The 14,173-nt window shown below is 38.9% G+C and overlaps 1 protein-coding gene and 1 long non-coding RNA gene across 3 annotated transcripts in view; one reads left to right on the forward strand and one right to left on the reverse strand.

Annotated features, from left to right (window-relative positions):
- The window catches only part of LOC149856748 (uncharacterized), a 28,164-nt gene extending 15,085 nt beyond the window's left edge, over positions 1–13,079 (forward strand). The window contains exons 3-6 of one of the 2 annotated variants that reach the window (XR_016438370.1): positions 3,547–3,633; positions 3,749–3,905; positions 5,148–5,264; positions 11,180–13,079. This is a non-coding gene — a long non-coding RNA (uncharacterized LOC149856748). The remainder of the gene's footprint in view (positions 1–3,546; positions 3,634–3,748; positions 3,906–5,147; positions 5,265–11,179) is intronic. The other variant, XR_016438369.1, reaches the window with a different exon arrangement.
- Positions 6,413–14,128, reverse strand: PRELID3B (PRELI domain containing 3B). Its single transcript, XM_090020757.1, has 6 exons — positions 13,976–14,128; positions 13,087–13,255; positions 11,145–11,234; positions 10,419–10,489; positions 9,487–9,589; positions 6,413–8,235 (listed from the first exon to the last, which is right to left on the reverse strand). Exons 1-6 carry the CDS (start codon positions 14,005–14,007, stop codon positions 8,116–8,118), a joined length of 585 nt encoding a protein of 194 aa, XP_089876883.1. The 5' UTR covers positions 14,008–14,128; the 3' UTR covers positions 6,413–8,115.
- Positions 14,129–14,173: the final 45 nt, after the last annotated feature.

The following is a 14,173-nucleotide window of genomic DNA, read 5'->3' on the forward strand; positions in this document are numbered from 1 at the left end:
AAATGCAGTGCTCTGAGAGGTGGTAGGCTGAGATGGAATGAGCCTTAATTTGTAAACATAAGCAGTGAGCTGCAGAGTCCAGGATGACTGACTTTGCTGCAATCATAAGCAAGGCACCACTATAGATTTGCAAAAAAACCTCTCTTTTCATCCATTTTGAGTATATATGTAATTTACTGTAGAAGCCCTGAACCATCCTTCTACAAAGAGCTTTGAGACAGAAAGGAGAACGGGTGCCCCAAGCAGGGGAACTTAGAAACTGGAAAAGGAAACTGGAGATGCAGCTGAGGAAAGGCTGAAGAAGTGTAGCTAAAGACATCCAGAAGGTGAGATTGGGAAGGTCTGAGGGATCTCAAGAGAGTGGGCTGGAATGGTCCAGAGAAACTGAAGAGGTGAGAGAAGAGTCTTCCTTTGACATGCAGTTGGAGGTTTCTGGAATGGGAGAAGAGATGGGATTAGAAACATCTGGAGAGGTTGAGGATAACTCAGAGGAAACTTGGGATGTTAACTTGTTAAAATTGGTGAGGTTCAGTGAGTCTGAAGAGGTGAGATCTGAGACATCCAGAGAGGTTAAAGAGGCAGCATAGGGAAAGTCCAAAGAAGCTGAAGAAGTGTGACCAGAAGGACTGAAGGAGGGTGAAGAGGAGAGACTGGAGACATCTAGGGAGGCTGAAGAGGGAAAGCTGGAGAGGTCTAAAGAAATTAAAGAGCTGTGGTATGAGAGGTCCAGAGAGCCTGAGGTGAGACTGGATAGGTCCCATGAGACTGAAGAGGTGAGACTGTAGTGTTCCAAAGCATCGTAAGAGGCAGGACTGGAGAGCTCTAAAGAGATTGAAGAGGTACTGGAAACATCCAGAGATGCTGAAGAAATTACACTTGAGAGGTCCAGGGAAGATGAGGTGAGATAGGAGAGGTCCTCAGAGGATGAAGAGTTGAAACTGGAGAGGTTTGAGGTATCCGTAAAAGAGAGTTTGGAGAGTTCCAAAGAGGTTGAAGACTTGAGACTGGAGGAGTCCAGGGGTGCTGAAACAGCGGGACCGGGTAGGTCCAGCTATGCCGAAGGATGATACTGAAAAGCCATGCAACTCCACAAAACAGTTGATGTCCTACAAAACCATAGAGAGTTAGCTATTAGCTCAAAATCTTCAAACTGTGGAAACATAAAACAGTGGTAAAGTGAAACTCAGTTAAAATGACTGACGGACACAAACAGATTCACCATGGGATTAATTACTCTAGTCATATGAACTCATTGCATTGACATTGCCCAGACTGCCAGCCCAGTTAAAACACAGAGCGTCTGTCCATCAGTGGGTGCATCTACATGTGCTGTTAGCATGTGCTCTGGTACATGTTGTGCTGGAGTTTACTGTTCTGGGGCCTCATCATACACTTGGAACCACAGCACATTGAGCTGGGTCAGAGCAGCCTCGACTGGCTAAGGGCCTGAGGGGTCAGCCTGCGAGTCTGGGGCTGCTCCAACCCAGCTCAACATGCTGGGGCATGAGGGTGCTTCAGTGTGGTGCTAGCCAGCAGGCAGCCCCTCACTGAAGCAACCTTGTGCTCCAGGCAGCCCCGCCAGGGTCTACACATGCAGTGCTGTGCACTAAAGAACCCTGCCACGGTACAAGTACTAATCTGCGACAGAGTTGGTTAGTTTCCTGTGGCCTAATGGGGCTGCAGGTGTAAGTGGTGAGACTTTACTATCACACTAATTAGGCTAAATGTATAATAAATGCCTTGTGTAGATGTGCCCAGTGTGTATTTTTGTGCCTTGGTGTGTTTGTCTCTCCTTTCTAGACTGTATTGTATGCAAAATAATGGCATGGGACCCTCCAAGTAACTTCCTTGCATACGTAGCATCACCCCTTGCCATGATTAATTAAAATCAACTTACAATCACACAACAGAATGGAAGGTAGTAAACCACCTTTTCAATTTTTGGCTTCCATGTACTATGGGAAACTCAGATGCCAAGTTAGTTTGTTTTGTATAAATGCCTACGGTGCAGATAGGTGTTAGTTTTTTAATGTCTTACAGTTTAAATATATTTAAATGGCAAGTACAAATCCTACTTGTCCTGCAACTATTCTGACATGAGGGTATCCCTTGTCTCTGACCCAGATCAGTGGCAAGAGTGTTGAGTTATACAGGCTGAGTGCCTCTCCTTGGGATCTTGACTAGAAATAGCAAAAAGAATAGCAAAGCCATACACCATGTAAACTAACAGGGAAACAAAAACATTTTGATTCTAGTCCCAGTAGGTGCCTCTAATTATAGTTTAAAATAGGTCAAGGAGAAAAGAATTCCCCAAGCTGGAGGCTCGGTCTCCTGTCCTCTTGAGACTGCACTATAAAACATTCAGTAATTTGTCCCTACTGATCCTCATTGTCAGTACAGGCAGAGGACAACAATGTGTTTTGTAAAAAGACTTTACAAAAATACTTTTACTAAGCATTTTCAGTTATGGCTCTATTTGAACACAGAATGGCAGCCAGGAGGGTAAAGCATGATTGAAGGCTGAAATCTCTCAGGTGGACACACACACAGCCTTTATCTGTATCCTGATATGACTGATATCTGAATGCATCTATAATTGATTTAACAATCATTATGGGCCAAACTCTAATAGATCACCTTTCAGTCAAGACAGGTATCAGCTAAATGCCAATTAAAGGAAAAGGGAGTGTTGTATTACTATATAGAAAATAAAATCTGCAGAAATTTAACTGGTACTGTATGAAAACTGTTTAATTCAACAAAACAAAATCTACACATGCACCAGCAATGACACCTGAATCAGATCAGATTATCAAACTTTACATCTATGTATTTTAATGATTTCAGAGGTCATACATGTTTGTCATGTTATCAAGTATACAAAGTTTGTAGATCATTACAGTAAAATGATTGAGTATCTCTTGGCAGTTTCAGTAGTGTTCATGATGGGAAATATGCCTATTCTCTGCTTTCCTTGTTACTTCTGATAAGCAGGAATCCTGGTTCTCTGATTTAAAAAAAAAATCCAATTTTTGGATTAAAAAAGTAAACCCAAATCCACATTTTCCCATGATCTAAATGAACCACCACCAATATATGGATTATCTTTTTTAACTGAAAATTGGGGATTTTTTTTAAACCAGAGAACCAGGATCCCTGATGATAAAACAATCAAAATGAACTGCCTCTGAGAAATTATTTCCCACCTTAATAGTAGGAACTCTCTTTTTTATCTGAAAAGCTTTGTATGTGTATATTACACTAGAAAGCAAGTAAGTAATGTTGAATTTAACCACAACACAACAAAATGATGATTAGATACATGACTTTGAGCATATTACAGTGACCTTTCACAATGTCCCTTCAGCATTTCTTAGAAGTGATAAAACTATTCCATTTTTCCTGTGAATTAGTAGAATGGAGAAGCATGGTCATTATTGCATAGAATACAGTATATAGCTTGAATAGTACACCATACCTCTTTCTAGTTGTGGATTTATCACCTTTCTTTCCTTGCATGTGTCATATTGGACTCTGCTGTTAAAGCTCTGCTGTGTTTCCTGTTGATGACCCTAATCTGTTCATCAGCTACCGGAAATCATACAATGCTGATTACATAGAGGTCAGCTCCAGGTAATTCCTCTAGTGTCTCAGCACAGCACTCAGCATGGAATCCCAGCAGAAAACTCCCTCAAATTAGCTACAGCTCTAATGCAACATTGCAATTCTGTATTGTTTTCTATTACAGAATCAGATTAATTGGTCATTAGCTGGTAAAGTGGATGAAGACACTCATTTTGGACATATGAATTCAACTTCTGGTTTAGATTGTGAATAAAAAATTCAGTCACAATCCAGTACTTTTGGCTCTTTTCTTTGTAGGAAGACTGCTGGTCAGGATTCAGGTGTGTTCACAGCCTAGCTACACTATCTATAAATAATCGCTTCTAATTATGTATTTAATAGTCTTTTGATTTTTAATTAATATAAAATCAAACCCTTAGCAGCACTAACAGGTGCTTTGTTCTGACACAATGGCTCAATAGCAGAACATTTCATCCATAGCACTTAAGCCATAATATGTACAACTGGGTAAATTTTTCAAAACCATCTACACGATATTAAAACCTATTTTCCAATGCACCTGTGTTACACAGAAGCCAAGGACCTCAATTAATTAAGGCTCTGTTGATCATTTTACTTATTAACCTTATATAATGTAGGGAACTGTACCGTATATTCTATATAACAACAACTGTATTTTCCAATTATGTCATTTCACAGGAAAAGCAGAGAAATAAGTGACTTGCCCAAGGTCATTCAATGGCTGAGTTAGACAGATTAACCAAGGTTTCTGACTTCACAGTCTACATACTAAATACCTATAAATGAATACAATGCAGCTGGCAAACACAGAGGCCCAAACACAATTATAAGGCAGATATGGGGTAAATACAACATGGTTTGTTTAAAATATGCTGGTATTGTAAATAACATCATTTGGTACACCCAAATATAGAAGACACTTTCATGCTGAATTTTTTTTTTAAGAATGCTAGCCCTTTCACCACAGCCCATTCTGCTGCTGCTTTGTTTTAACGTAATGAGACCTGGTTGCTTTTGAAGTGAGTAGTTTTCAAATTCTTATTCAGAATTAGTTTACTTTTATGTTTAAATTTTAACACATCAGGCATAAAAGAAAATGTCTATCCCAGGTATCTTTGATAAATTATTATAAATGCAATTCAATAGAAACATGAATAGTAATAAGGAACTGTTAACTTGCTCTACAAAAAAAAAGCCAGTCCACAAACTTGAAATTTCATCTCAGTTCCCACAAAACTTTTGGCTAACTCAAATAATTCACCTGCATTTAAACCTTTTACTGTGGCACTCCTGCAACTACATCCTTTCTTCCTTTGTTCACTTCAGTGCAAATTTTAATAGTATAGGAAACAACAAAGTGGCTCTGGTTCAAGCATGACACATAGGTAATGAAAACTGTACAGATACACTTAAAACAGTAGGATAGGAAATAAGCAAAACTTTCACTGAGGCCAGCCACTAAGATTAATTTCTTTATACAGGTATGTCACAAATATTACCGTTCGTCTCATGTTTACATTTACATTATGCTTAACCCACAGGGAACTGCTTGGAGGACCAGCCCCATAAATAAGTGTCTTTGCCTGAAGTCCAGCAAATTCGAGGAATTTCCTTGAGCTCAGGTCTCTTCCGGTTTACTTCAGTGAAAGCAAGATTAGGTACGTTGGCTGCAGGGAACATACCTGTGATACCAATATTTATATTCTGTTGTGGATGGTAACCAGATAGTTAACAGAAATTCCTTCATGAAATAATGTTGATGAGTTTCTAGGTGTTCTTATAGTGGCCTTATTTATCAGTCTGTAGCAACATGTAGTTTTATAGTCTATCCACCAAAGGATGAGGTATTGTATTATATTGTATCACACTTTAGAGTTACAAGCATTACATTTTATGGCATAACTTAGAGGTGTCAAGTGCCCTGAAACGGAAACTGTTCCCAAATGCAGGAGCAGCCTACCTTTTTCCTCTTCCCACCACAGACTCAAAGGGCTCTAAAATGACCCAGCTCTTCCATGAACTCTTTGCAGGCACTTGCTTACTTGTATTGTACACTTGATTTTGAACTTCCACTACAGGCTGATCTTTCCTTGGTGCAGAGTACCTATCAATGGTGACTTTTAGAAAATTGTAGTGTACTTGTTGTTGGGATTGGGTTGGGCTGGGCTGTGCACATTGTAACTGCAAGTGCTGAAAACAAGTGCGCTGTTGGAGGAAGTCATGCTTAAAGCTGGTTTCAAGCTTGTTTTCTGAAGCAATGGTACCCTGAGTTAATGTTGCATTTAAATCTGTACAACTGAACTAGTGCTGACACCCATCTCCTGCAATGGGTAATGTTTTCCTTAATTACTCCAGCACAATGAAAAGAATTTAATCTGCCTCATTCTGAAGTATCCAATGGATCATGCAATTTTAGAAACTAGCAGACTCAGCCATTGTTTTGTTTAAAATAGTCACACAAAACTGCTTCACTTCTCAGGAACACACACACACACACACACACACACACACAAATTGAGAAACAAGAGACTCAAAATCTTTTAAATGGTTACTGAATATTGATAAAAATGATAAAACTTGCACTGAAAAAAAATTAGACCAAGTTGCCAGTTTGAATTAGAGGGCTCTTAATACAACAAAATTAGTTGCTGAATTTGAAATATAAAAAATACACTTGGTTTAGAACTCACATAAATTATTACACAAGTTTAAGTATGAACATTTATGACCTTTAGTTAAATTAACTGTAGGAACAATCTCCAGGTGTAAAAAGTCACAAAACTTAATGATTTTTTTTACAAATGTATTAGGTTTTGAACTGAATCTTTATTATTTAAGTAGAAAAATATTAAATTTACAGTGAATAAACTCTAAGTGTTGCTTTATGCACATTCACTAGTCTTTATTCCTACATGCAAGTGTAGAATGTTGTCTTCTCATCTATACCAAGTAATATTCAACTAACAGATTCTAGCTCTGTACCACTGAACAGACAATACTTTATTAGCATGTAACAGAAATACTGTCCAACAGGCAATATCAGCTCTTCTGAAAGACTAAGCAAAAAATGACACCTGTATGATTAGGTCTGAAACTCCAGATGGACCTTTTGGCACCAGTTGACAGGATTGCCAACTAAATCCTACATCTGTTTCTATAGTACAACATTTCCCCTACCCCTTCTCATGTTTTTTTACTAAGCATCCCCACCATAGAAGTCAATGAGCTTGCAGAGAAATTTGCTATTTGAGTAAAGTTAGCAAAATCTGACCTTTAGTGATTATGTATGGGAAACTTAGTGCCAAGAAACTAAACTACCTACTGATTTTGATCCCTAAATCCTTCATTTAAAATGCCCTGTTCATAAGTATTTATTTCAATAATAAAAAAGATGAGTAATGCTAGATCATATGTTTAGTTGAAATGGCATTCAAATAGTTTGACTCCATGTTTAACTGAAAAATGTTGAAGCATGATTAATGTAAACTTACTTTTGCTAACCCTGTTTATTGTTACCTACAAATGAGAATACATCTCTACCAAGTTAATCTAAGAATTTAAGTTTGAGTTATTTTGCAATATTTCAAAATAAATTTAAACTTTTCTACAAAGTTTAACAGTCTATAAAATTACATTTTAAAATTCATCTAAGATTATAGCTCCCCTCTAAATAGAGAGGTTCTGTTACTGCAAGGCCGAACTAAAAAGATAAAAGTATTTTGGTCTAAATTCTTCCTCGGTTATGGCAGGCAACCTCCTACTAATGTAGTATTTAAAGGCAAAATTTTGGCCTCAGAGATCAGCACTATTCAAAATATGTGAGATGACACTTCTTGTAAATATTAAGAAACCGTTTGATGGATATAGTTTACTTTAAAAGTACCATTTCAAATCAGCTGTCTGACCAGAACTTTTAGCAAGTTTATCCAAAAATACAAGTTTTGATGAACATTCATTTGCATTTCAGGCTTCAAGTAATAAATCTTCTATTTATAGCAAGTTATATCACACAACCTTCCAAAACAAATACAATGGAGCAACCTTACTTGAACAAGCCATATTTTCTTAATCTTGGGTTTGGTCCCCAAAGAGGTAGAGTCCAAGAATAAAATAATACTAAATTCTACTCAAGTAGGATTCACTGTTACATCAATCTCCAATGTCTGTAACCTTATCTACAAAGACTATTTTATATTAGGAGCCATTTTAAACTGGTAAGCATTCCTGTAAATACAGGAACTACCTTTGAATTCTTAAGATATTATTTCATATGAACTGAATGTTCAGTTTAGTTGAACCAACATATTAGTTAAATCCCTACACATAATTCTCATTCACAAGAACTTGCTACTTCTCTCCAAAGTTTTACCTTAAAACCTAGCTAATACATAGATATGCCCTTAAATAACAAAACATAACAATAAATACATTTCAGTTTGAAGAGGAGCTTTTGGTTCCTTATTTCAGACAGGCAGACCTAATTAGTAATTTATAAATGTATATTTGCTATCATTTCTCTGCAAATGCTGCTGCTGCCATAGACGTCCTCATGCTTTGTCTTGCTGAAGCTGTGAACTCCTCAATTTCAGCATTCAGTTTATTGATTACCCATTCTAGTGCCTCACGACCCTGCAATTAAAAAACAAACACACTTATGAAAATTGCATTCTCATTTAATGGGTTAACATGGCAGCATATTTTCTGGAAGATTCATAGCAAACGAGTACGTCCCTATATTTTTGTATTCCGTCACAGTATCTAACATGCAGGTGAGATTAAAGCCACGTGTAATGAAACAAAATCAAAACTTTAAACAAAAAGTGAAAACAGTTTAGTTCACAGAACTGACAATGTCAACTGAGATCTCACAACATACATCACTTTAGCCACCAAAGTAAAAGACCAGAATGAAAAGGTAATACATTTAGATTTTAATTCAATGAATATTCTCCTGAATTTGATGGTACTAAAATCATGATGTGCAAAGATGGTTTTTTTCAAGTCTACTTTCCTGATAGCTCAGTTCAAAAATCACTTTGGACTTATAAACTACCAATTAAAGCAGAAACAGCACCTATGAAACTGCTTCCTGTTTGTCTTGTTAGTTATTTCTTAGGTGAAGGTTCTGGATGATATACATTGGAGAAGGATAGACTCAGACTGCAAAGTAATCTGGAGATGTCAGTCCCGTGGACAATTCTGACAGCACGGTTCACATGGGCAGTAATAAACCTGAATTTCCCATTCAATAAGAGGCAAAACAATAAGGGATTTTACCAAGCAGACACTGGGCATATCTACACATGCGCTTTATAACGCAGTGGAATAATTTGCTGTTCACCACACGTGTGGCAATTAGGTCGGTGTAGACTAATTTACTGCAGTCAGGTAGTCCCGTCAGACACAAGTACTATCCAAATTACCATGCTTTATATATAATAAATTAGAAATGCATGTGTTGACAGTGACAGCTGGATTAGTTTACTCTAGTTCAATCTGCACTGGAGTTTAGTCAGTTGCATTAATCACACGTGTAGATGTGCCCACACTAATTACACTAAGACTTGTTTATTTTGTCACCTTTGTATAAAATTAGAATAATTGAGCTTTGTTATTCCTGTTGTTAAAGTGAAGATGCAAGAGTCAGGGATGGGAGACTGAACATGAAGTTCTGTGACAGGATTCGTGTCTTATGAAATGAGTCATACTGTTACTTTTTGGAAAGCCCTGGCATCTCCAGCCCTAATGTCTATGACATCTATGAAATCTCTCAAAAGTAAAGTTAATATGAAGAATTACAAAAAGGTTAACTTCTATTACATAACTCAGGAAGCCAGCATGTGCAAAGGACTTATGCATTAAAGTATGTATAATACTTACTTTATTGGCATTGGAAGAGATTGTGTTTTCCATTAATCCTTCTAGGTAACTGCTGAGACTGACCCCTTTCACAGATATTATTGCTTCTTGAGTCAAAATGGTTCTGAGGCAAAAAAACAGAGAACTCCACTTATTTTTTGCATTATACAACAATAAAATAGTTTTCTTATCAAAGTGAAGTTTTCCTCCAAACACACCATCTCTATTGATCTTGCTATGCAAACCTGCATATGTGGGTCCCTGGCAACATAGTCCATCTTAAGTAGCTAACTCTCAAGGGAGCAGTTACAGACTCCTTATTCCAGCATTTTGGAAACCCCACCACCACACACATCTCTCTTAGCTATTAAATCCCTTCCATCCCCATAGCATAAAGGAAAGAGTGATCTATGTGAATGTGCAGATGAAGAGAACTGCGTTTTCTGAATGCCTTTCATGACACTGCCAAAGCACATTCCCTTGAAAGACTAGTGAAGAAAAGCCTCAGCATGGCAACTACTTGCAAAATGAAACAGCTCTTTCAAGAGCAGCAGCCAAAGCATGATCTGAAATAAGTATGCTACTTAGCCAAAAAGGCAGGAGGATGTGTAGGGTTAATGGACTGGACAGAAGAGAAGTGAGAGACAGTAGTGGGGAGGGAGCAGGGACTTTTATAGTCTTGGTTTTGGCTCTTACATGCACTATCAGAACAGCTACTTTGAAATGGACTGTGCTGCATGTCCTGCCATATGACAATCTCACATGGTCTCTGAACATCCCCAGTGTTATTTGGGAAATGTAAATTTGTTATACTTTTCTAAAGTATAAAGTCACAGCCCATGGCCAACCTCTTCCCAGCTCCCTACAATCAAAACAGACACAATGTTGATAAAAGCCAACAACTGCGGAAAGCAATTAACTAGGTAGACAGATGGGAAGACAAAGGCACTTACTTTTCAGGCGCATGAGGATGTGGCTTATAAATGAGCCGCTCATCTACTGAAACCAGATTTGTAAATGAAATCTATGGAAAAAAAATGTTAAATGATCTCTCAGACTTACAAAAGCCAGCTCATAAAATTAGAACCACTCAAAACTAACACTCTGTACTTGATAACTGTGTCTCCAGGGATATCAATATACCAATTATTTTAAAACTACAGACCAAAACCTAAAGTTTAAAAATTTGTTGAGTCCTTCATTTTGGGAGTCTACCAGCATAGATGTCAAGCTCACAAGATAATTTTTACAATGACAATGTACAGACCAGGTATTGTACTAAGACAACTATTATTCAATGCAAAGCAATGTATAATAGTGTGTACAAAACAATGCGTTTAAAAGTCAGATGCTCTGTACTTTGCTAAGTAGTAAGGCAGATGTTTCTTAGCTGCTTATTCTCTGAAAATGTATAATATAATTCTCTCTATACTGGCAGAGGGGCAAGGATTTTTCACGACATTTTTCTTTTATTGGACCAACTGTGCAGTTAGGAGAGCTGTTGGACAAGTTTGACAGTGTCAAGTATCTAATAATGGTACGCAGAAATAAAAAGGAATTATAGTTTTACTATTGTTGTTTTGTTTTTTGCCTTGAAAATTTTCCTTTTCAAATTGTTTATTCAGTTAAAAGCACATTATTCTGCTACTGACTATCAATTACTGATGACAAATACTTACATTACTGGACTGAAGTTCCATTGTTTTTTTCACAGGGTCAACAACAGAATGTTCCTGAATGTATGTCTTTGTTCTACACGCACCAATGAGCTAGAAGACACAAAACACGGATTGTGAATTCTCTGGTACTGCACTAACAATCTGGAAACCACTTAACTACAGATTTTTCTTCTTTTCATTTGAACCATACTACAGTCAAAGTAATGGTTACTGTATGAATGGGAAGTAAGATAAAGGTTAGATCCCAATTCTAATGGTTAAGGACAAAGTTGACATTCACTTTTCTATTTAAAAAATAGCTATGGTCCTTTAAATATTTGAGTTAAACATCAACAATTTGAAATTTAAACCATTAAAAAAAACCAAACCAAACACCATGAGTCACTTCATATACTATTCCAGTTCCCGAGTACCCCTAGCAAACTTTGTGGTTTTACAGATGTATTTTCTTTGCTTAGATATTTTTTGCCCCAGAATAAGCAAAAACTTTTTAAAAAGTATGTAAAAATCTAAATTATTAGATATGCTATTAACATTGCTTATAATTTAAAACTAGTTGAGCTAGCAATCTCAAAAAAATTAGAAAAGTTGGCAGACAAGGTTTTCGGGTGAATCTGGAGTAAGCTTTTGGGTTTTGGATTCTTTTGGTGAATCTGGTGTAAGCTTTTGGGTTTAAAAACTCTTCTTCAGCCTGACAAAGGGTTTTTAAACCCGAAAGCTTGCTCCAAAACCCAAAAGCAGCTATAAGTTGGTCTAATAAAAGATATATCAGATTCACCCAAAGAACCTGGTCTGCCTATGTCCTTAGACCAACATGGCTACAACCTACACCCCTGTAGTTTAGAAAAGAAATAGTCTTTAAGCCAGATAAGAAGTAAATGATATGGGCCATTGTTTCGTAAATCCAAATTTACTCTTCCAAAGACCCCCTTCTCTCCCACCAAAAGATAAGCTAATATAAGGAAATACTATTACTATCCACTACCCGATTCCTATCCTTTGCTGTACTGTCCATTTGGACTGAAGGCTTCTCAAGGCAGGAATTGCCTATTACAATATAGACATGTAGGGCATTTATACACATACATTTTTGTGCTGTGATGTAATGGCTCTCTGTCACACTGGAGCAGACTTGATTGAGTCTGCTCTGTATGCGAGCTGACACACACTGTGCTGCGTCGTGTGCAGTTGTATAAGTGGCAAAATGTGTGTCAGCATGCAGAAAACGGCAGCGGTGCACTTTCGAACTAAAACACCTTTGATATTTGTAGTTTGAAAGTGCACCACTGCCATTTTCTCAATGCTGATGCGCATTTTGCCATGTATACAAATGCCCATAGTTCCTCGGCACAAGATTCTCAGTCTGAATTGGGACTTTATAACAAACAACAAGGAAATGTGTTTCCCTATTTTACCCAACTTATACAGCAACTCTTATAAGAAGCTAAACCCCCTCCTCCCCCCAATTTATACCTTTTGCAAGACCAAATTTTATTCTCCAGTAAAACCACTGTACAAAGATGTCCCTGTTCTGAGGATTCAATAGAAACTTCTAATATGACAGTATCTTAAATGGAGCAATTTCTGCACGTAAAAACAAAGCATTATTAATCAGCTTTCTTTAGTTATTTTTCAATCTAGATAACAAAATATAAAAGTCACTGCTGCAAGATAATACACACAGGCCATAGTGGGCCCTCCTCCAACTTGGGTACAGCAAGCAAGGACCAGACAGGAGCACATTCCCAGGAATCAAGCAATTCCATAATGGACAGGGTGTGCCAAGGCCCAGAACACTGCTCTGAGCTGCCCCTGGAAAAGTTGGATAGCAAACACACTGTTTAGCTGCCTCATAAAACATGGGGAGACTTACATGCAATTAAAGACAACAAAGCAGAAGAGTGCGCATCAATTCTTTCCATTTTTGCAACTGTCTACATACCGATTTCACAATGGAGGGGATTCCCCATTCTGTGCTGAGTAGTCGAAGGCTGTGCAGTTTCCCATGTGGATCTATGTGTCTGTCTAGCACATCAACTCCCACGACACTCGGGTTCATGGGGTTGGGATATTTCTGCATGGCAGCAGTTGTAACAGTTTCCCATGGGTGCCTGACAAAATGAAAGAATTAAAAAACATCAACGGTGCACATTAGTTTATCATAACTCCCGCTACACCATAAACTAGGCACAGTTTAACACTGGCATCAACAACCCAGCGGCAAAATGCTACAGGTTTAATTAATAACCTTAAATGAGCTCAATGCAACTCCACCGGTGTCACAACCTGAAGAGACACTGCATAAATAATGTACACGGCACAGACTTAACTTCCTCAAGCAGAAGAAGGGGAAACATGGAGCTCCCGTCCGGTTGACGGGCCCCAACGCAACATGTAACCCAGGATCTTGCGCTCGAGCCTGTACCCAACAACTAGCGCCCGCCTCCTTGTTTCATAGCCCGCAGGACACCAGTCGGCTGCCATTTCCCCAGGCTGCCGATCCTCCCCTGCCGCTGCCCCATCTGTCAGCAATCCTGTGTCCTCCACTACGACTTCCCCGCGAGCCCCCCGGGGCCGAGGAGCAGAAGTGACATTTCTCCCCAAATGCAAACCCGCTCTTTCTTGCCACAGCAGGAAGGACCCGGGGCCTCCCCCCGCGCTGCCCTGCCCCGGCGCCCAGGCCCACCGGACACCGCTTGTGCCACGACCCTCATTTCCATTGTTTTTTTTTAAATTAATAAATTCGCCATTTTCGAATGAAAGAAAAACGCCCCATTTCTGTTGCAGGGACTTGCTCCCGCCACCCCCAAGGGTTGCGCAGCCGGCCGTACTCGAACACGTGCTCCGAGGTCCAGATCTTCATGGTGCGGCCGGCGCCCCCGCCGCCGGGGGCACCTTTGACAGGACGCGGGCTGCCGCGCCTGCGCACACGGAGCTGCTCGACCCCTCTCACGGCGGCATCGCGTGATGTCAGAAGGGCGCTGCCTCCCCGTTGGCTCCTGGCAGTCCCCGCCTCCTGTGGCGCTCAC

This window comes from Crocodylus siamensis, chromosome 10 (genome assembly GCF_052110815.1).
Source record: "Crocodylus siamensis isolate JL-2025a chromosome 10, ASM5211081v1, whole genome shotgun sequence".
In the NCBI taxonomy this organism is placed as follows: domain Eukaryota; kingdom Metazoa; phylum Chordata; order Crocodylia; family Crocodylidae; genus Crocodylus; species Crocodylus siamensis.